Source organism: Salminus brasiliensis, chromosome 2 (genome assembly GCF_030463535.1).
Source record: "Salminus brasiliensis chromosome 2, fSalBra1.hap2, whole genome shotgun sequence".
Classification (NCBI taxonomy): Eukaryota; Metazoa; Chordata; class Actinopteri; order Characiformes; family Bryconidae; genus Salminus; species Salminus brasiliensis.
The window spans coordinates 34,116,695-34,138,491 of NC_132879.1; the positions used below are offsets into that span (position 1 = coordinate 34,116,695).

Below are 21,797 nucleotides of genomic sequence, written 5' to 3' on the forward strand. Positions count from 1 at the left end.
ACCCCTAACATTTCCTAGGAAATAATGTAATTAAAGTATTTCTGTCAGTTCTACAGTAGTTTACGAAGTTGATCAGAGTATGTACGTACATTTAATTAGTAATTCACAACTTCCTGTTACCCTAAAGTAGCCACTCACCTCCACCTGTCCATATCTACTGTCAGAGGAATTATTAAGAAGTTTAAAACAACTGGAATAGTGGTAAACAAGCCTGGACGAGGACGCAAGTTTATTTTACCACCACACACAGTGAGTAGGATGATCAGAGAAATAAAAAGGTCTCTAAAGCTCACTGTTACAGAATTGCAACAAATGGTAGCTTCTTGGGGTCACAAAGTCTCCAAAACAACCATCAGGCGCTATCTGCATGTCAACAAGCTGTTTGGGAGGTATGCACGGAAAAAACCTTTTCTCACTCACAATCGTAAACGCAAACGTCTGGAGTTTGCTGAGCAGTACTGGAACTTCAACTGGGACCGTGTGCTTTGGTCAGATGAAACTAAGATAGAGCTTTTTGGCAACAAATGCTCTAAGTGGGTCTGGTGTAACACAAGAGCTGAGTATGCAGAAAAGCACCTCATGCCCACTGTGAAATATGGGGGAGGATCAGTGATGCTGTGGGCCTGTTTCTCTTCCAAAGGCCCTGGGAACCTTGTTAGGGTGCATGGCATCATGAATGCTTTGAAATAACAGGACATTTTAAAACAAAATCTGGTGGCTTCTGCCCAAAAGCTGAAGATGGGTCGTTACTGGGTCTTTCAGCAAGATAATGACCCAAAACATATGGCCAAATCTACACAGAAATGGTTCACCACACACAGAATCAAGCTCCTCCCATGGCCATCTCAGTCCCCAGACCTCAACCCCATTGAAAACCTGTGGGGTGAGCTGAAGAGGAGAGTGCAGAGGAGAGGACCCAGGTCGCTGGATGATTTAGAGAGATTGTGCACAGAGGAATGGTCAAAGATCCCTCTATCTGTATTCTCCCATCTTGTGAAACATTATAAGAGAAGATTAGATGCTGTTTTGTTGGCAAAAGGGGGTTGTACAAAGTATTAACATCAGGGGTGCCAATAATTGTGGCACACATGATTTGATGTTAAACAATTATTTCTTAATGTGGGATTTTTTTCCTACTGAATAAATTCACTTGAGTTAAAGGTTGGATTTTTACTTTTTTCCATCGTGGTCCTATATTATTTAGAAAAAAAACTCAATTTATTAGAAGCTAAAGAACACATCTTAACCAGGGGGGCCAATAATTATGAAGGGCACTGTATATAATATATGTATATATATATATATATATATATATATATATATATATTAGAGCTGGGTGATATGGAAAATCTTATATCACGATATTCAAAGACATTTTTCCCTCGATATACAATATTTATTAATATTTTGTCATGTAGACAAAATGTGCCAACAGCGTACATTTTTAAAAAACTGCTATCCAAGTACCCGTCATAGAATTAAATAAGACTGATAACAAAGACTGTCTTTCTTTGTCAATGAAAAGTGCAGATAATTAGGGCTCTTTAAGCACTGACGATATCCACAATACATTCATAAAAGCATATTGTGTACTACGACAACAAAAATTTATGATACAGTTAAATATTGTCATATTCCTCATCTCTAATACACACAATGTTTTTTTCTATCTTTCTTATTTGTGAGGAAGGGAATATTCAGTATTGATCAAGGTACATTTTAACCATTCAAAGTTTGTTACTCGGTCTACTTTTGTAAATTTCAATATTTGTTGTGTATTTTTTGTGACAACATTGCTTTGTGATTAGTCAGGTTAATCACTTTATTAAGAACAAACAGTACATACAAAGAAAACAATAGCCCCTAATACACTTCAGCTCCTATGCTGATATATGCTGGAGGATGCTCTACATAAAGTTTTTTTTTATTATTCCTTAATTCTGTAGTATTTTGTGATGCTGAATTTGAGTAAAATAAATTCAGAAAAAATCTATCCAGAATAGACATTTCATAACCAAATTTCTGGAGTAGATTGTAAGTAAAACTGTAACAGTAGTCATTAAATAACCTTACACACTAATAATTCATGTATTTACCTAAGTACAGTATTTATGTAAGTACAGTTGGAGGTGATAATTCTGTGCAGATTTACTATACATAGGCTATAAGAGCTGCTGGGGTAAAATAGAAATACATGTGTGCTTCCTGCCTCAATATCCCAACAAATCCATATGATGGCCAGACGTTAAATGTTGGCACTTCAAATAAACCCCAATTCATTTCCCGCATCAGCCATGATATTATTATTTATTGTGAAATTATTGAAAATCAACACTCCCACTCATGCCAATGATGCCAGAGTGTCTATATGACAAAAAAAAAACAAAAAAAAAAAAAACAAGACATAGTCGAATGTTCATATCAAACAGTCAGATGTAGACTGACAAATTTCTGGATCAGGTAAAGCCCTAATTTAAGCAGGGGTGTCCAACACTTGACTATATAGGTCACATACAATGTTTTATTCATCATAGGTACATCTAATGAGCTTGTACAACAGTTCTTCAACAAAAAAAACAAAACAAGCCCCAATCACAATTTCCCCCTGTAATTAACACCTTATTATAAAGTTTATTCATTAAAAAAAAAAAAATAAAGAACACTGTGCTTTAAGGGCACACTGTTCAGTCACTCTGCTCTCAGATCTCCTTTAATGGCTTTATAAAGCTGAAGAAAGGTGTCTGCCCACAGCTCCCTCTGGTGACCAGGAGTTGCCTGTGCAAGTCTCTGAGCTGTGTACACCATGGTGAGCACAGTGCGCTCAAAGTCCTCTCTGTTTAGGTGACCCCGGTGCTGTTCCAGTTGGTGGCAGAGGCGGCGGATGTCTGACAGTGTTCTCGGAAGGACGTCCTCGCACACCACCTCCAGAGACTGTAGCCGCCGCAGAGAAGCCAACTCCTCATCGACCACACGAAGTACACCTTCCCTGGCGTCCAAGTACAGCCCTGACCACAGCGCCTGAGACATAGACAGGCATACAGACATATATAGACATATTTACAGCAACAGCCCTGAACACCCCCCCCCCATCTATAGATTGCTTGTATACCATACCATAACTGGAACAACTGTATAATGCACCATACAGATAAATCTAAACACACTCACTGTAATTTATACTGAACGCTGAAGTAGTGCACATGAGTAATGTACTGTATAATTAGTATTATGCCACAGTCAACTCTGGGTCTGACTGTGCAATGTGATTGGCAGACAGGCACTCAGACAGAATCTCTGTCAGTACTAAGTACATACCTTGCAATCAAAGCATGCCATTAAGCTGTCACTGAATAGAGCAACACCTCATGCTTCCTTTTTGTAGCTGCCATCCAGCGATATTAGCTAAAAGGTCTGTAATTTATATTTTGACGGCTGACTGTATTTAGCAGAGCTTGAATCAGAGACCTTCTTCTTGTTAAGCCTGTTTGTGTCATCATGGTTTTAAAATCTAATAACTATCAGTACTAAAACTATAATGTAATTGCAGTAATACACTTGAGGTTGTGCTATGTGGTGCTAAGCTGTGGGCTCAGTGTAGTTCATAAAGCACAACCTCCAAGTCTCCAGCTCATAGATCTTCCCTGATATGATGTTTCACTTGGAAATATATCATGCTTATTTGCTAGGATTTGCAACTCATACTGACCCGAAATAAGTTACATGCCGAGTATTTGAACTAGTATGTCATGTGTGTCTCTATACACCACAACAAAGGAATCAACTGACCGAATCGAAGTTGATGGCCAATTGTGGTCTGTTCTCTTTTTATTTCATGACACATCTGGGAAATACAAACTCTGGAGTTGATTCCAATTGTTAAATCTGTATTGAATACTGTATTTATGGGAACTCTCAATATGCTGTCCAGAGAGGCATGAATGCAAGTGAAGGGCCACCATTATCAGAGAGATACAGACACGTTAGGAGTCGCCAAATTAACAATTTCTTTATTCTTGAAAAGAAGGAATGCACTGGTGAGCTCAGCAACACTAATAAGAACAATAGAAACAAGATTTTTTGGACAGAGGAAACCAAGACCCTGTTTAGACCTGGACACTTAATGCGCCTTGAGTATCAGGGTCTTATCTGGATCAGGCCAAGTCACATAAAAATGCAAGTATAAACACAAACCAAGACGCACTTCAGAAGGTGGTCTGAGATGCATTTGACCGTATTTGAGTAAACACTATATCTCTCCAAGATTCAACAACCAAAAGCCCTCCCAGTACAGCCAAAACAGCAGTAATAATAGTGTAACCGATTACTTGGTAACTTATTACTTAGCACAACTGAGAAGGTAAACCTGTATCGAAAAGGATAGAAAGTTATGTTGATTAAAATAAACTCTCTGGCAAACTATAATTTTCAATATACCGGTTGCAGGTGCAGATCTAGAGAGGACAGCATCTGGGTCCAGACTGGGACAGAGGTTCACCTATTAGTGACCTCTGTTGTAAAGTATTTTATAGTACTAGACCACATTCTTTTTACAGAGTTGTAGCCTACGTTTTCTGTTAAAGCCCATTCACCCAGGTTGAACAGGGCCTGAGTTATCAAAGTTATTCAGATTCTCTCTGTTTTTACCATTTCTCACTCCTTCTTTTTAACCTTCATACTGCTTTTATGAAAAACACAATTGTGGAAGCAATGATGGGAATTTCATTTCTCTCCTCGTACTTTCTGAAGAGAGCCAGTCTTCTGCAGTGTGTTCAGGAGCAGCCTAATTAGTTTGCTTCGAAGCAGCAGTGCAGAGACGGGGCTCAGGACTGCTAAAGAAGAAACAGGAAGAGTCTGTAGGTGCAAGTTTGTTGACTGTCTAATGATGCATCATTGCTTGCATTAGCTCTGTCCAAGACACTGTTTACCTCAGTGAGGAGTTGATGGATACAAGTATTGGAAAAAAAAGTATGAGTCAGACAGAAAAGGTTGATGTATGAACAGCTACAACATATTGGCCTACCTGAGTTTAAGGACTTAATGTTGTACATTTTAGTGTATGTGGCAAGTGTCATTTGTACTTTAATACTGATTCAAGGAACTGGGCAAAAACGTCTCTCCCTTAACCCAAACATAGTCAATCAGCCAAGATGTTATGAGATACTGTTCTGTACAGTTGCAGTCTAAACCATTCAACGTCCATTGCAAATTAGGTTTATTTGCAAAATGTACAAACCTTCCACATCAAATTGGTCATTTGCTTTCTCCAAATTCCCTTCATGACAAGCATCCCTAATACTTAGTTGAGCTCCCTTTTGGCTGTTATGACCTGCTGCAAACTATGTTTGGGTTAAAGGAGAGACGTATTTGTCCAGTTCCTGAGGAATCTTAGCCCATTTCTCAAGGGCAACGCTCTGCAGCTCAGTAATATTATTGGGTTCAGGTCAGGCGACTGTGACAACCACTCCAAATTCTTCCAGGTGTTCTGTTGGAAGGTCCTGTGACGCCCAAATTATGGCTTCCTCACAGAAAGCATGACATTTTCCTGATACTTGATTGAATCCATCCTGTCCTTCCACATGCTGCATGTTTTCCAGTGCCAGAGGAAGCAAAGCAGCCCCAGACCATCACTGAGCCACCGCCATGCTTCACTGTAAGCAGGGTGTTCGTTCAGCGTATGCTTCATTCTTTCTTTCTCCAGACATACCACTAATTCATGGGCCTGACAAGTTCCAGTTTTCTTTCATAACTCCACAGAACAGAATTCTGTGATTCATTTATATATGGGTTTGAGCAGTTTGGAGCTAAATATTTTGTGCTTTTTTGTTTTTCTGTGGGGTATAAGCTTCCATTACAGGCCACATTAACGCCATAGCTTCAGTGCAAAATTACAGAAGTAAATATCAGACATGAACATGGTGCCATTTAAAACACACACATGTGTTATGGACACATTGAAATACCAATTTTTTGTCAGTTGCAGTTTCACCAGAAACATGTTAGATATGCAGAGCAACTTTTACAAGGTCCCGCTACACTGCTATGTTGTGACTGTTGTGTGCTTTATTTGATGTTAGTACAACTGTTTTTGTGTGATGCTTGCCAGAGTACCTTTACAACTCATGATATGTTGCTGTCCTCTTGTTCTCACTTAGCTTATTAAAAGTTAAACCACCTGGCCCAAAATAAAAATGGAGAAACATACTGACCTCCCATTGAAATAAGGAAGACAATACTGGAGGAAACATACCTCATAGAGCAAGTCTGTGTCCTCCACAGATCTTTGGATGGAGGGGTTAAGTAGAGTGGGAGTTCCCCTCTTTACTCTGAAGGCAGATGGGTACAGTGCTGAGGAAGATAGGGGTTCAGGTCAGTGAGTGCAAAAAGTGAGAAAGTCAAAGGTTTATCTTCGCTCTTAGCTGTGACAGACCTTAACCCTGAACACTCTAAACATCTGGTAGGAGAAGGCTGATGGACTGTCTGCAAGTTATGCGCCCTTTGATTGGCAGGTTGAGGCTACATCAGGGACATGCCTCAACTGCTTACAGGTCACAGCTTTTCTCTAAAGCTCCTCAGACAACTCCACTGTGGGAATTTCAAAGCAAGCATCTGTGTGGCAGGCTCCTATTGCTGTATCTGCTTCTCATCAAGTCTGCAGTCAGACCAAACGGGGACCACCTGATTCATCCCACAGTTCTATATGCTAAGTCATGATAGTATAAGGTGACCATGTGTCCTTTTTTTCCTGGACACTCTAAAATTTGGAAAATATGAAAGGCTGGGATTTCTAAAATCCAGATTTAGCATTGATTTTATGCAGCATTTGAAAAAAAAGAAAGAGAGAGAGAGCGAGTGAGCAGGACACTGTTTCATGCACTTTCCATGGAACCCAGTAAGCTGTCACATAGCATTTCAATTCTCTAGTAAGGCACATGATTTAAATTCGCTGTCTGCCAGACTTCCAAGTAAATGTGACAGAGAGTGGTGGAATGCAATCCATTCACCAAACACTGTCCCAACATCACTTGAGTAACAAGATGGTGGGTACCTCAAATTTGTCAATACAGCATGTAGAAAGTCAAACCAATTTATAGGAAGGTATACAAAATGTTACTCATTTTAACTGATATACCTAATGAGGAATAAGTTTACTGCCAAACATCACAGCAATATGCAGATAAATTGTCATTAACTGCCTTCAGGAAAATGCTAGCTTTAAAGCAGTTTGAAACACTGATGACCCCTTCTAAAAGAGGAAGTGCACTAACCATCAAGTCCCAGGCTTCATAAGCAAAAGAATTCATGCAGAGCACAAATAATGGCAAGACATTTATTAGAAAAACAGTACACTGACAAAGCATGTTAACAAGCAAGTTAACAAGGCCAATAAACCAGTCAGATGTGCATTAGGTAGATATTCAATGCTTAACTGAAGAGTCATACTGTGCAGAAACCCTGTAGCAGACCTGTAAGAAGCACCATTCAGGCCCTGAGCGAAGTTATAGCCAGTTGAGCTTGGGTTTGCAGCACCACTGTAGAAGCCTGGTGAAACCAAAGAGGAGCCACTAGATGTTACTTGTGCCACTGAATCAGATCCTGACTGGCTGAAACTAGGCTGCATTTGGGTATCCTGGTTCTGCACATCAACATTGCTGTTAGAAAGCTCTTGAGGCCACACACGGGCCACAGACAGACGACTTACTGGAGTGGATGCTTCAAACCCTGAGGCTCCATATTGACCACTTAGGGCACTGGCAACTTGAGACTGCATGCCCTGAAAGCCACCCTCAAAACCAGAGGTTTGCCCCACGCTTACACCTTGAGAAGGTACACTCTGATATTGGCCTCCACTTAGTTGGGCAAAGTCACTTGCAGGGCTTACTAGATGTTATGCTGGCACCATATTGACCCCTTGGGACACTAGGAACTTGGGACAGGGCACTAGAAAAGCCTGTCTGGAAACTAGTAGGGGTCTGCCTTGTGCTCAAACCTTGAGAAAGTACACTCGGATATGGGCTACCACTTGGTTGGGCAAAGTCACTTGCAGGCCTTTGGCTGCTAGATGCTATACTGGCACCATATTGACCACTTGGGGCACTAGGAAAGCCAGTCTGGAAACTGGTAGGGGTCTGCCTTGTGCTCACACCTTGAGAAAGTACACTCGGATATGGGCTACCACTTGGTTGGGCAAAGTCACTTGCAGGGCTTACTAGATGTTATGCTGGCACCATATTGACCCCTTGGGACACTAGGAACTTGGGACAGGGCACTAGAAAAGCCTGTCTGGAAACTAGTAGGGGTCTGCCTTGTGCTCAAACCTTGAGAAAGTACACTCGGATATGGGCTACCACTTGGTTGGGCAAAGTCACTTGCAGGCCTTTGGCTGCTAGATGCTATACTGGCACCATATTGACCACTTGGGGCACTAGGAAAGCCAGTCTGGAAACTGGTAGGGGTCTGCCTTGTGCTCACACCTTGAGAAAGTACACTCGGATATGGGCTACCACTTGGTTGGGCAAAGTCACTTGCAGGGCTTACTAGATGTTATGCTGGCACCATATTGACCCCTTGGGACACTAGGAACTTGGGACAGGGCACTAGAAAAGCCTGTCTGGAAACTAGTAGGGGTCTGCCTTGTGCTCACACCTTGAGAAAGTACACTCGGATATGGGCTACCACTTGGTTGGGCAAAGTCACTTGCAGGCCTTTGGCTGCTAGATGCTATACTGGCACCATATTGACCACTTGGGGCACTAGGAAAGCCAGTCTGGAAACTGGTAGGGGTCTGCCTTGTGCTCACACCTTGAGAAAGTACACTCGGATATGGGCTACCACTTGGTTGGGCAAAGTCACTTGCAGGCCTTTGGCTGCTAGATGCTATACTGGCACCATATTGACTACTTGGGGCACTAGGAAAGCCAGTCTGGAAACTGGTAGGGGTCTGCCTTGTGCTTCCATCTTGAGAAGGTACACTCTGATATTGGCCTCCACTTGGTTGGGCAAAGTCACTTGCAGGCCTTAGGCTACTAGATGTTATGCTGGCACCATATTGACCACTTGGGGCATTAGGAAAGCCAGTCTGGAAACTGGTAGGGGTCTGCCTTGTGCTCACACCTTGAGAAAGTACACTCGGATATGGGCTACCACTTGGTTGGGCAAAGTCACTGGCAGGCCTTGAGCTGTAGCAAAATCTGTCTCTTGCTCTGTGTGTGTGTGAAGGTGTTTGTGTGCTTATTTACTGGTAGGAGAGAGCAGTATTAAAGCATTTGTTCTCTTTGTGGTTTAAATAGTCTGGCATATTTTCTGATTGAGCTGTTATGAGAATGTAAGAACCGACTATTGTTCCATCGTGTTGTAGAACCCCCACCATTCCTCTAAACTGTTCACAGTCTCCCAGAGCAGGACAGTTTTTATGAGAAACTGCTGTTTAAAGGAAGTGAAGGGAAAATTAAGGATGTGTTGAATTAGTTTTTTACGCAAGAAAATCAAATCTCAAATCAAAGATCAGATCTCATCTAATCACACTGTAGACACATTCGGTCAAAGTGGGTCCAGATACAATCCAGAAACAAAATGCATGTTAATGTTAGGTGTTAACAGACTCTTGGGGTGGGTTGTGTGATCCAGAACCGATCATCAAACATCAATTCCTGATCTTACTAAAGCTCCCATGGCTTAATGCAATGAAATCCCTACCACAGTGGTCCATCCTCTGGTGATAAATCCTCTCAGAACAGAAGAGACTGTTACTGCAGCAAAGGGCAACAAACAAAACTATGGATGAGCAGGTGTCTACAAATTCAAACTCATACACTTATAACATATGAGACAGACAACTGGCCCATAGTGTATTTGGGCTTTTTTATGACCATACTGGGTGAATATGAGTATATACCATAACATACATGATACAATATAAGGTTCTGAAATTATATTTTGAAATGATAGTTGGTGCGGTGGTTGGTGTGGTGCAACAGATAACATCACTACCTGCCAGTGAGCTACCTCACCACGTGGGTGACTGGGGTTCGATTACCATTCTGGGTGACTATGCTGTGCTACACCAATAAGAGTCCTTGGGCACGACTCCTAACACTGCATTGGCCCACCTCAGTAATATGAGTAACCTTGTAAGTTGCTCTGGATAAGAGCGTCAGCTAAATGCCGCAAACGCAAATATTTTCAGTTTCCTGGATACACAGTTCTGCATAAGTAGCTTTAATTAGAGTTTTTACATATAGGGGAATTTTGGCCAAAGATGGATCCAGTCTTCATGTTCAAAATTCCATTTGGAGGTTAACGTCCTATTAGTAATTGAGTGACTTAGCCAGCTGCCATGACCAGGCCAGCTCATCACAAATATTTGGAGTTCTAGCCCAACACAGGCATGAGGACACTGGTGACGAGGACATGACACTTCCTGAAAAATGCTGTGCCCTTGGAGAGAGCGGGATGTAAAATAGTGTTTTCTATCTACCCCTGAGTGCTGAATTGTAATGATATGTCAGTTAGATATACAGAGGTCAAGCCAAAGCCGGTGAGTAAAAACTCACCACATTATGGCCCCACCACCAGTCCAAAGGAACAGTTTGTCTGCGGGTTTAAGATGTAGCAGGACAATTTGTCCTTTACAAACAGTCATGGTTGAACTGCAAAGAAGTTCAGAAAGATCCCTCCTCAATTTTTTTTTTAGACAGGTAATCAGAATCAGCTCCTGTTCGGCCTATTTGTCAGTGTGCACAGGAAAAGAAAGGACCCATAGCATAGGATTTCCAAACTGTGTTTTTGTTTATTACTCATAAGGAGCCATTCTTTCACAGTAGTTAAGTGGAGTTCACTCTGCCTGACCCTTTCTGACTTGCTGGTAGCAGACATTGGAGATCATTTTGGCTCAGCTTCCTTGCAAAGTGTTTGTTTGGGACATTGGGTGCCTTTGTGGAAACAGTATTTGCGTTCTAATGGGAGCCTCAAGAACTACTGCTTTTTTGAGTTTGGTCCAAGTCATAACGGAATTGCTAAAAGTTCATTGCCAAGAGCACAAAATCGGAAAAGAAACATTCCGTCCCATCTGCTTTTGTCCCTGAATAGAAACAGGGAAGCTGTTTGCCGCATAAGATGGTATTGAAACTATTTCCTTCAGACTATTTGCTGGACGTCCAGACAAAACAAACCGCATCCGAGGAGCCATCTGCTGAAACCAAATTGCACCAAGTGATTTTTAGAACAATTTTTAGAGCCTATTTCTTTATTCTAGTCGCACACCGTCAAGTGCTCTTATGCATTCTCATTTGCATTCTCATCAAGCTTGTCTTATTTGCCATCCAGTCTTACCTTTCCTCCAGTGCAGTGCAGCAGATATGGACAGATGGCAGAGGACCAAACACACAATCACGAGGGCTGCTGTCTCCATATTCTCCTTCGTCTCTCAAGGCTTCTCTGCGTCTTCTGCAGTTAGTGTATATCACCGGGGCCTGGCTCCAGACATTCAGGACAGTAATAAACAATCCCTGCACATCACACACACACACACACTGGCCCCAACTCTTTACTCCCATTCTCCTCCTCCTGGCTCAGCTCTCCTCCTCTTCCTCTCCAGCAAACATCCCCTCTCTCTCTTTTTCTCGGACTGAAGGAGAATTGTTGTGTGAATGTGATGATCATCTGGAAGTCATCATAAGCTCAAAGACAGCCGGCCTGCTTGCCTGTCCATCTAACTGCTGCCTTACCTGGCTGGAAGTCTGCTGACTGCTGACTACCGGCAAAGCCACTGCATTCTTTATCACCAGAGCTTCTTCCGCTCCTTTTTAAAGGAGGATATTATGTAAAACAAAAATTGTATGTTGGATATAACTCACTAAGAGTTGCATGTACTTTGCAAACATGGGTAGAGTTCATATAACTCATAAAAGTAGTAAATATGTAACATGTATGTAAAATGGTTGGGGTGAAAAATGCCTTGATACGTTTTTACAACAATATTTGCCTATATTGGCTGGTTTAAGTCACCGCAAATGCTCATATGAACCACATAGCATAGCTTTGTTTTTAGGCACTGTAGCAAGCATATTGTAATATTTTTTTTTTTCATTATCCTTTAGCCTCACTGATAGTGTCAATGTCCTTGTGGTGTGCAATTAGCTTCCCCAGATTAGGTTTCCTTACGCAGCAAAGCAGTTCAGGGGCTGGATTCACAAAAGCTTCCTTAAGAAAAAAATTATAAAGGATTTTAAGAGAAACACTAGAGGTAGAGGTTGATAGGAATATTCTTATATGCAATTCTCCGAAAATATTTAAGAAGTTCTTAGATATTCTCTTAGAATTCTATTTTGTTAAGACATTCGGCATGGCTTTCGTATTTAGGCCAGGTGTAGCTAATTATAAATAATTCCAAGCAATATTCAGTTTAATCTGTGCAATGGAAAGCAAAATGTAGGAAAACGGAATCAAGCTAAGCTTTCAAACATTTTAAGTACAGCAGAGCTACAAGTGATCTTTCTTATGCAGAAACTAATAGTACTTTAAGATCTCCAGTTAATCCTGTTAAATCAGACAATTGTTCTTATAATTTAAGAAGAAAAATCTGAAAAGTCTTCTAAAGATTTTTAAAGAATGACAGTTTGTCTTAGCCCCTCCATACCTGATGGCAATGGTTAAAAGTCAGTCTTTACCAAGAGCCATTCTTTAAGATCCACAGAAGACAAACATCCAGGTTGTTTTCTGTCCTGGCACCGAAGTGGTGGAAAGAACTCTTCTAAGAGTCCTTGGGCGAAGTGTGGTGTCGAGTACTGTGGTCTCAATGTTGACTTTTGTGTTTATTAGTATCTAAGCTTAGAGGTATCTTTTGGATCCTAGCCAATACAAACTAGCAAAGGGTGTTTTATGAGTAAACAGTGAAGCACTTTTGTAAGTCGCTCCGGATGAGTGTGTCTTAAATGTATCCAACCTTTTCCTTAAGCATGAAGTTTAGAAAATTAATATCAAAGAAATATTTCTTTATTGTGATACTTTTGGGAATCCACCCCTGATGTGTTAATACTAGTGTCAGGTAGTTCCTGTTGTTTTTAAAGCAACGGATGTTGTGGAGAAGAGATGGTAAAAGCTTTTTGGCTAGTGTTATCTTTTAGCCTAGCACGGTACCTGCTCATTTGCGCTTCATCGTTTCACCAACTTCGACTAGGACTAGTAGGTGCTTTTCCAGTGGGAAAATTTTGGGGCTGTAAATATTATTCCATCAAGACTACAGACTAGGTAACAGTTTTGGTCTTTTAAAATCGGCACATTTTTGAGTCCAGTTTCAGTTCTCAGCAGAATTCCACTATGTCAAAATAAACAGTTTGCAAGCGTGGGACACTTTTAGGAGAAGACAAGGAGAGGTTGGAAAATGATCATTACAAATAATCCACACAAACACAAACCTTTTTTATGTGTCAGCTGTCAGCTGACCTTTACAATGGGTCACAACTGAAAAAGTTATTGAAAGTTAAGCATATGTTTTCCCTATTATATCATATTTTTATTATATTCCCTGTAAAATTACAATTTCTGACATCTGAACATTTTGTATTTTCTGTAATGGTGATTCTTACATGTTTTTAATTTCCATGTTTCCTTTAGTACTCAACTGCTTCACTTATATCAGCAGCTGCTGCAGCATTGCACCAGCGAGCAAGTCATTTCACACAGGTGCAGGATCACTGCCATGTCTGTTTATTAACTTCTCAGATGAGATCTTGTGTAGTGCAGCATGTCATCTGGAGCCATGCTGTTTCACACAAATATAATAAAGAAAGATTAGCAACACGAGCATGAGCTGCTGTGTTTCCAGCACACTGGCAGAGGTGAGCCTCTTGGGCATGCAGAATGCTGTGAGACGACTCTGCTTCAGGAATTCAGAACGCTCTGTTTTCATTGGCCCAGTGTCCGATGCGGCTGCAAGACGAAACTCACAGAGTTCCACAGTAACGAGAGAGAAAACACAAAACCATCTCCAGTTGCAAACTCAAAACCTTTTTTTTCAGAGACAAAATAATTTCAGATGTGCCATAGAAAAATACTAACTTTATTTTGTTCCAAAGCCAGCGTGTTAATGAGTGTTTGTGTAGTTCACTGCTTAAGCAGACTGTAGCCTTTTGGAAAGTCTGTCTTTGCTAATACTGAACATATGGCAGGTGAATAAATCAACAGCAATAGAAGAACTACTGTGTAGAATTACAAGAATCTAATTGGCCTCTAGTGCCAAGTACCTTATTAAGTGACTTTCGAACCCTTCCCTCATTCATAATGTGGTTTCCAGCCCTTTTTGTCTCTCAGCTCTAATATTCCGCCATTTGCACTCAGTCACAACAGATGTTCGTGAAAAGCTCTCCAGAAAGCCATATGGGCTCTGAGTGGTGCTGCCCTTGTACTTTCCAACACAACTGAGTACAACGGTTGCTTGGTGGCTGATCCTGCTGGGTCCAATATCAGTTTTCTCCATGATCAGCACTAATATTTGCCCAGAGGAACTTGGCCAACGGATTGATCCCCAGGCCAGGCTTTGTAGTAATGAGTTTCTAGTGTGCAGGCACCAGAACTTAATGGAATGAATAGGTAAAAGGATCAATATGTACAGAACGGAGAATGCTGTTATTAGTAAATGTGTGCATGTTGAGCTTATCTTTATAAGTATACATAAATATATGTAATACATATATGTATATGTATTACAAAGTTTTTGTAATTATCACTGATACACAGAAAAAATCTACTGGCAAAATGGAAGCAGACAACCTTGACGACTGCCTTGTCTTCTGCTTTGTCCGATTCTTGCACTGGTTTCTTAAATTAGTAATGTTATATCTAATGAAGAAGTTGTGGCATGTTTAAAAGCTTGGATGTCCATGTAGTGGTAAAGTCTCAGGGCGTATGTCCTTAGGCCTTATTTGAATTGACAGCTATTGACAATATGAGAGCATAATAAATGATCTGACATTCAGCCAATTTTAACTTTTAATGCAAATGAGTGCAGGCTCAGCATTGCGTTTAGCCAATCAGGCAGGAGTATATTGGTGTGTTACAGTGCCCTCCATAATTATTGGCACCCCTGGTTAAGATGTGTTCTTTAGCTTTTAATAAATTGAGTTTTTTTCTAAATGATATAGGACCACGATGGAAAAAACAGTAAAATCCAACCTTAAGTGAATTTTAAGAGGAAAAAAAAATCTGACTAAGAAATAATTATTCTTCATAAAATCACCTGTTCCACAATTATTGGCACCCCTAACATTTCTAAGGAAATAAATGTAATTAAAGTATTTCTGTCAATTCTACAGTAGTTTACGAAGTTGATCAGATATAAATATGATGTGACACAGAGGCCATTTCTCTTCAACATGGGAAAGACAAAGGAACATACCATTTAAGTAAGGCAGATGTGTGTTGACCTCCACAAGTCAGGCAATGGCTACAAGAAAATAGCCACTCACCTCCACCTGTCCATATCTACTGTCAGAGGAATTATTAAGAAGTTTAAAACAACTGGAACAGTGGTAAACAAGCCTGGACGAGGACGCAAGTTTATTTTACCACCACGCACAGTGAGGAGGATGATAAGAGAAATAAAAAGGTCTCCAAAGCTCACTGTTACAGAATTGCAACAAATGGTAGCTTCTTGGGGTCACAAAGTCTCCAAAACAACCATCAGGCGCTATCTGCATGCCGAGGCATGGGAGGCATGCACAGAAAAAAAAACTTTTCGCAATCACAATCATAAACGTCTGGAGTTTGCTAAGCAGTACTAAAACTTCAACTGGGACCGTGTGCTTTGGTCAGATGAAACTAAGATAGAGCTTTTTGGCAACAAATGCTCTAAGTGGGTCTGGCGTAACACAAGAGCTGAGTATGCAGAAAAGCACCTCATGCCCACTGTGATATGGGGGAGGATCAGTGATGCTGTGGGCCTGTTTCTCTTCCAAAGGCCCTGGGAACCTTGTTAGGGTGCATGGCATCATGAATGCTTTGAAATACCAGGACATTTTAAAACAAAATCTGGTGGCTTCTGCCCAAAAGCTGAAGATGGGTCGTCACTAGGTCTTTCAACAAGATAATGACCCAAAACATATGGCCAAATCTACACAGAAATGGTTCACCACACACAGAATCAAGCTCCTCCCATGGCCATCTCAGTCCCCAGACCTCAACCTCATTGAAAACCTGTGGGGTGAGCTGAAGAGGAGAGTGCAGAGGAGAGGACCCAGGTCGCTGGATGATTTAGAGAGATTGTGCAAAGAGGAATGGTCAAAGATCCCTCTATCTGTATTCTCCCATCTTGTGAAACATTATAAGAGAAGATTAGATGCTGTTTTGTTGGCAAAAGGGGGTTGTACAAAGTATTAACATCAGGGGTGCCAATAATTGTGGCACACATGATTTGATGTTAAACAATTATTTCTTAATGTGGGATTTTTTTCCTACTGAATAAATTCACTTGAGTTAAAGGTTGGATTTTTACTTTTTTCCATCGTGGTCCTATATTATTTAGAAAAAAACTCAATTTATTAGAAGCTAAAGAACACATCTTAACCAGGGGTGCCAATAATTATGGAGGGCACTGTACATGTAAACAATAATCCAAACAAGGAGGAGAAGCTAATATTGGCGGTGTATTGATGTCCAGTGCTGTATAACAATAGTATAATTAATTTTTGTATGATGTAATATTGCTAACATTGAATTAGCATTCAGATACTTACTTCAGCTTACTTCCAGAGACATGTTCGGTTCCTGCTCATTTTTATGACAGAAATACCCACATGCGTCAAGCAGAAAGATGTGACTTGAGTTCTGTGACAGAATGAAGACAGAAGTACATGTGTATGTTTAGCAATACTAATGTTCAACAACCATACGGCTAATAACTTCTCTGTTCACAAGTACAAGTTATAGCACTTTACCAAGCTCTGAAAGACGATACAACCTGTCAACCTAAGAAAACATTTTTTTCGTGGTGTTTCTGAAACTTTTGGAACACCAAGTGCATGTTTTGTAACGATATGGACTGAGAAGGTTCTGTCCAAGAAAAAATCCCCTGCTCCCAAACCAACTCCTTCAACTCCTGAAGTTAGCAGCTGACCACATGGACAAAGAAAAATCTATCTGGTGGAAAGTTTTATAGTCAGACATGAAAGATGTTTGGAGGAGTAAAGGTGAGGCATTTGACCCCAAGAACACTGTGCCAGCTGTTAAGCATGGTGTTAACATTAAGCTCTGGGACTGCTTTGCTACCAGTGGAACTGGTACATTGTATAAACTAAATGGCATAATGAAGAAGCAGGACTTCCTCAGAATCAGCTAGATGGTTGAAACAATTGGGGGTTCCAACAGGACAATGAACCCAAACACATAGGGAATGAATAAAGCAGGCTAACGTTAAGCTTCCCAAAGTCCTGAACTCAACCCTATTGAACATATGTGGACTGGGTCAGGTCAGGTTGGGTCAGGTTGGGTCTGCACCATGAAACCAACAAACTGAATTAAACTCAACCACCATTCTGACAAGAAGAGTGGTCAAATATCCAACCTGAGTTCTGACAGAAGCTTGTTGATGGATACTAAGAGTGTCTGGTCAGGGTGCAACTTGCTAAGGGACATTTAACCAAACAGTATATTCCTGGCACTGTATGTATAATTTTGACTCTGTGTTGGTCCATGTGAGCAGTCAATGTGAACTTCTGACCACTACTGAAATTTTACACAGAAGGCTATAAAAAGACCAGCTCAAAATTCCCACTGTCTAAAATGCAATTGGGAAACTTGAAAGTCAAGCCAAGATCTGAGAGACCAAGAAAGCTCACTCATACTGCTCATATAATTACTAGAAAAGCAAAGCAAACCACATTAGTGGGATCCACTAAATATGAGCATACTCTGGAAGCAGATGTGACTCAAGCTGATGCTTTTTTTGCATCCAAAACGTTTTGCTCTCTCACACCTCCCAGCTTACAGGAACGAAGCAATTATGAGCAGAATACCTGGTATATGTGCGCTGGGAACTGAGATGCAGAAAAAGTAATAGACCATTTCTTGGTCCCTGAGAACTGGGTTGGGAGTGTTATGTAGTGCAGTACGCATCAGTCCAGTCCCTCAGACCCTCAGCCTGTCTACATTTCTCATCTACTGAAGCTTCTAGTGCTGCCTGCATAATTTTTTTTGATTACCTGACCCAGGCGCTTTGCCCAGTGCGCAGAGATGTGAAAAATGAGCTCAGCAGATTGGCATGTAGAAGTGTGATTAAGTAACCTGATGCCGTTTGCCTCTACCGTTTGAGTTCGGGTGGTCTTTTGGGAAATGGAAAAGGAAAGATGTAGGACGCCCCTGTAAAAACCTGTGCTGAGTGCCAAATAAAACTCCATGCCTCATACTTTCTGCCCTTCTCCATCTCTTGAGATACGGATGTTTGGTCGTTTAATTCCTGACAACAGGTGGCACTGTAGGACAGCGTTTCGTTCTCCTGCCATCTCTTTGCTGTCACAGCTCTGTTAGCAATGGACTCATATTTTTTCCACGCTCTCCCGCAAACACAGAAAAACTCAGTCTCTCTAATGAAACTATGCAAAGCACTTTTCATGTTGTCTGGATTTAAATCCAGGTGGGCGCCCTTGTAAAGCCCCTCCATGTAATTGCCTGTGTAAACCTCAGATATGTAAATGGTCTCGGATTGCTGGCTTTGTGTGTCTGAATAGCCCTAATTGCTACATCGTGAGGCCGCATATCAAAGCAATGCTTCATCTGCTTTTAAAAAGGAATGAAAGACAGAGGCACAGGGAACAGCGTCAAGCCTTCTAACTCTACCTGCAAAAGGGCTTCTGCCTGTGACCCTGAAGTCATAAATAGGCAGTGTCTCTCTGCCTCTCTCGCCCAAACGACCAGCCTTGCACCAGCCCAGATGGCACAAAGGGAGATGACCCTTTGCTGCAGCCCCAGTCTCAGCTGAGGCAATCCCTCGACACACTCATAAGCAACATATAGAACCCAGCATCCTCAGCTCAGTCAGGCTGTCTGTAACCACAGGGTCACTCGCTCTGTGACACATTCTTTGTCAGGAGGCATGCTGGAACTGCCATCTATGTGAAAAAAATACAGAGGAAATAAATGAAGACCTCATGCAGATTTGTTCCAATGGCTCGTTCATGAATGCAGCAAAACCTTGTGGTTCTGAAATGGTAACTTTTTGAGATGTTTCATCATGTCACACAATGCCAAGGCCAGCTGGGGCTTCTGTACAAATGTTCGAAATGAAAAAAATGCAGTAACATTGGCCATGTTAAACACTGCAGGGCAAATCAGATCCATCTGTCTTCCTATCCGTTTCTTCCTGGTTAGGGTCGCGGTGGGCTCAGAGCCACCTGGGATCACTGGGCGCAAGGCAGGACTAATCTGGACAGGCCTGGACAGGGCGTTAGTCCATCATAGTGTACCACACACAACAATTCATTTACAATTCATAGACAGTTCATCTACCATGAGTGCAAAAACTTACATGAGTACAAAAACCCTTTATGAGCTTAGCAGTTGATATGATGTGTCAGTGTCATTACCCAAATACTATAACTAGCTAACAGAACAATCATGCTGTATTTCACAACAAAACTGCACTTTCTATTAGGAATCTAACATGAACAGAACAGGAAAATAGTGTCTGTAACCATGGTCAGCAGATAACCTTGGCTAACAGGCAAACAGGCTCTTCCAGTCATATTCGGACACAGTTCAAAATAATGAAAAACACAAAATCTGTTCTGACCAGTCAAACTAAGTTGGTGTCTATACGTTTTTCTATTCTGTCAGCAGAAAATTGTCATGCCAAAAATGCAAAAAAATTATTTTTAAGGTGCCTGACAAAACAAAGCCTAAGAAATGTGATTAAGAAGTACATGAATTCAAGTAAATTGAACAAAAGTGAAACCAAAGCTGATGCAAAGCTGAAACCAGTGCATTTCATTTTAAGGTTTCAAAAATTGCCATGCAAATATGTCATGTGTGTGTATATATATATATATATATATATATATATATATATATATATATATATATATGTAAATTAGAAGTGTTTTTAAAACATGGTGGACCTTGAGGTGGACTTTGAGGCAGGCTTGGGATCATTGTCTTGTTAGAAGGTCTATTGCTCCCTCACAGAAGGTATGATGTTTTGTCCTAGGATTTCCTGATTCCTGATTGAATCCATCTTGCCCTCCTCTCACTGCAGATTCCAGTGCCAGAAGAAGCAAATCAGCCGCAGATCATCACCAAGCAGGGTGTTCTTTTCAGCCTATGCTTTATTTTTCCTACCTCCTGACATACCGCTGAAACAAAAATGTCTGAGGCTTATTTATATGATTTTGAGCAGATTGGAGACGACTTTTCTTGTGCTTTTGGGTCAGTAGAGGTGTACGGTGTCTGCTCCTTACTGTGCAAACTGAAACCTCTGCCTGCTGCCACCAAATCTTGCTGCAGGTCTTTTGAAGTCACTCAGCACTTTTGCAGTCACATTTGACCATGTGCCTCCTCAGGAATCTGGAGGCAGCTGGCGATAGCCTCCAATTTCTACAATGTCAAGGTAGCATAGCCAGTGTTCCTTTAACTTTGAACTTGAGGAACTTTTTAAAACATAGTGGATTTTAAGGTGGACTTTGATGTATGCTTGGGATCATTGTCCTATTACACTCTCTAATGATGCCCACGCTTCAGCTTTCTCACAGAAGGCATGATGTTTTCTCCTAGGATTTCCTGATATTTCATTGAATCCATTCTGCGCTCTACACACTGGAGATTCCAGTGCCACCGTCACTGAGCCATTGCCATGCTTCGCTGTAGGCAACTTTGTCTGTGGAGGAACCTGGAGGTTCCTCATAAAGTGCTTTGAGGAACCTTCAAGAAACCTTTTTTTTCTACAATCGTTTCTTAAAGATTTCTCAAAGCACTTCATGAGTTCCAATTTGAAGAACATCCAAAATGTCCTCAAGGATATTATACTTTTAACAGTATAGCAAAAATACCAGTTCTCACATTTTACTGCTTTAACTAAAAAGCAATTGGGAACATGGTAACTTGTTCTTACAGCCAACAACAACAAAGCCGAGCTGTTAACTTTAAAGTGTAATAAATATGCACATACAAGAGAAGGTAGTCCAGAGGGAAAGAAAACATCAAGAGGTTGTATAAAACAATATGCAAATACTATGCAAACATCAGGAGCTGGGAAAGACTGGTTTAACAGTTGCATTACCAAAAAAAGCACCGATCAATTACATCAGTTTCTCCTATTTACATCAATGGAAGAAAACATGAAAGATTGTTAGAGTCATTTCATTATTTTGAGCGTGTACAGCTTTCTTCATTGTTAAAAACAGAACATTTAGAAGAGCCATCTTTTCTTTAAAAATAGGCTGAGATATGGAGGGCTTGTAGTATCTCTAAAACCATTATAGAGCCTGATGGTATCCGTACCAAACCCAGCTACAAAGAGTTACATGTTCTAAAGCTTGAAAATCACACACAGATACATTCAGGGAAGCACAGCTGAGGACAGAGATGGCGCGTTTTCAGTTCAATTAAAGAAGAAGAAAAAAAAGTTGGACCCAGGAGCACTTGCTATGAGAGTTTGGCCAAGTGTGAAAGTCCCTGGCCCTCCTGAAACGGAAACAGCGTCTTGTTTGCAGGTGTTCATGTACAGTGAAATGCCATGACTCCAAAAAAGTGCTCTCCTTCTCTGCTAAGTGAAGAAAAATTATGAAAAACATAAGATGAGTTTCCTCCTGTCCTGT

At 41.0% G+C, this 21,797-nt stretch overlaps 1 protein-coding gene across 1 annotated transcript; it reads right to left on the reverse strand.

The window, feature by feature from the left end:
* Positions 1–1,852: 1,852 nt before the first annotated feature.
* fam180a (family with sequence similarity 180 member A) lies at positions 1,853–11,496 on the reverse strand. Its single transcript, XM_072673821.1, has 3 exons — positions 11,329–11,496; positions 6,248–6,345; positions 1,853–3,018 (listed from the first exon to the last, which is right to left on the reverse strand). The coding sequence occupies exons 1-3, from the start codon at positions 11,405–11,407 to the stop codon at positions 2,689–2,691; spliced, it is 507 nt and encodes a 168-aa protein (XP_072529922.1). The 5' UTR covers positions 11,408–11,496; the 3' UTR covers positions 1,853–2,688.
* Between the last annotated feature and the right edge of the window lie 10,301 nt (positions 11,497–21,797).

Bases quoted from the DNA above. Each gene is read 5' to 3' on its own strand.
- fam180a (XM_072673821.1), bottom strand. From the start codon at position 11,407: ATGGAGACAGCAGCCCTCGTGATTGTGTGTTTGGTCCTCTGCCATCTG. The intron at 6,346-11,328 runs GTAAGACTGGAT...TATCTTCCTCAG, and splicing joins TGCACTGCACTGGAGGAAAG to CACTGTACCCATCTGCCTTC. The intron at 3,019-6,247 runs GTATGTTTCCTC...TCTATGTCTCAG, and splicing joins ACACAGACTTGCTCTATGAG to GCGCTGTGGTCAGGGCTGTA.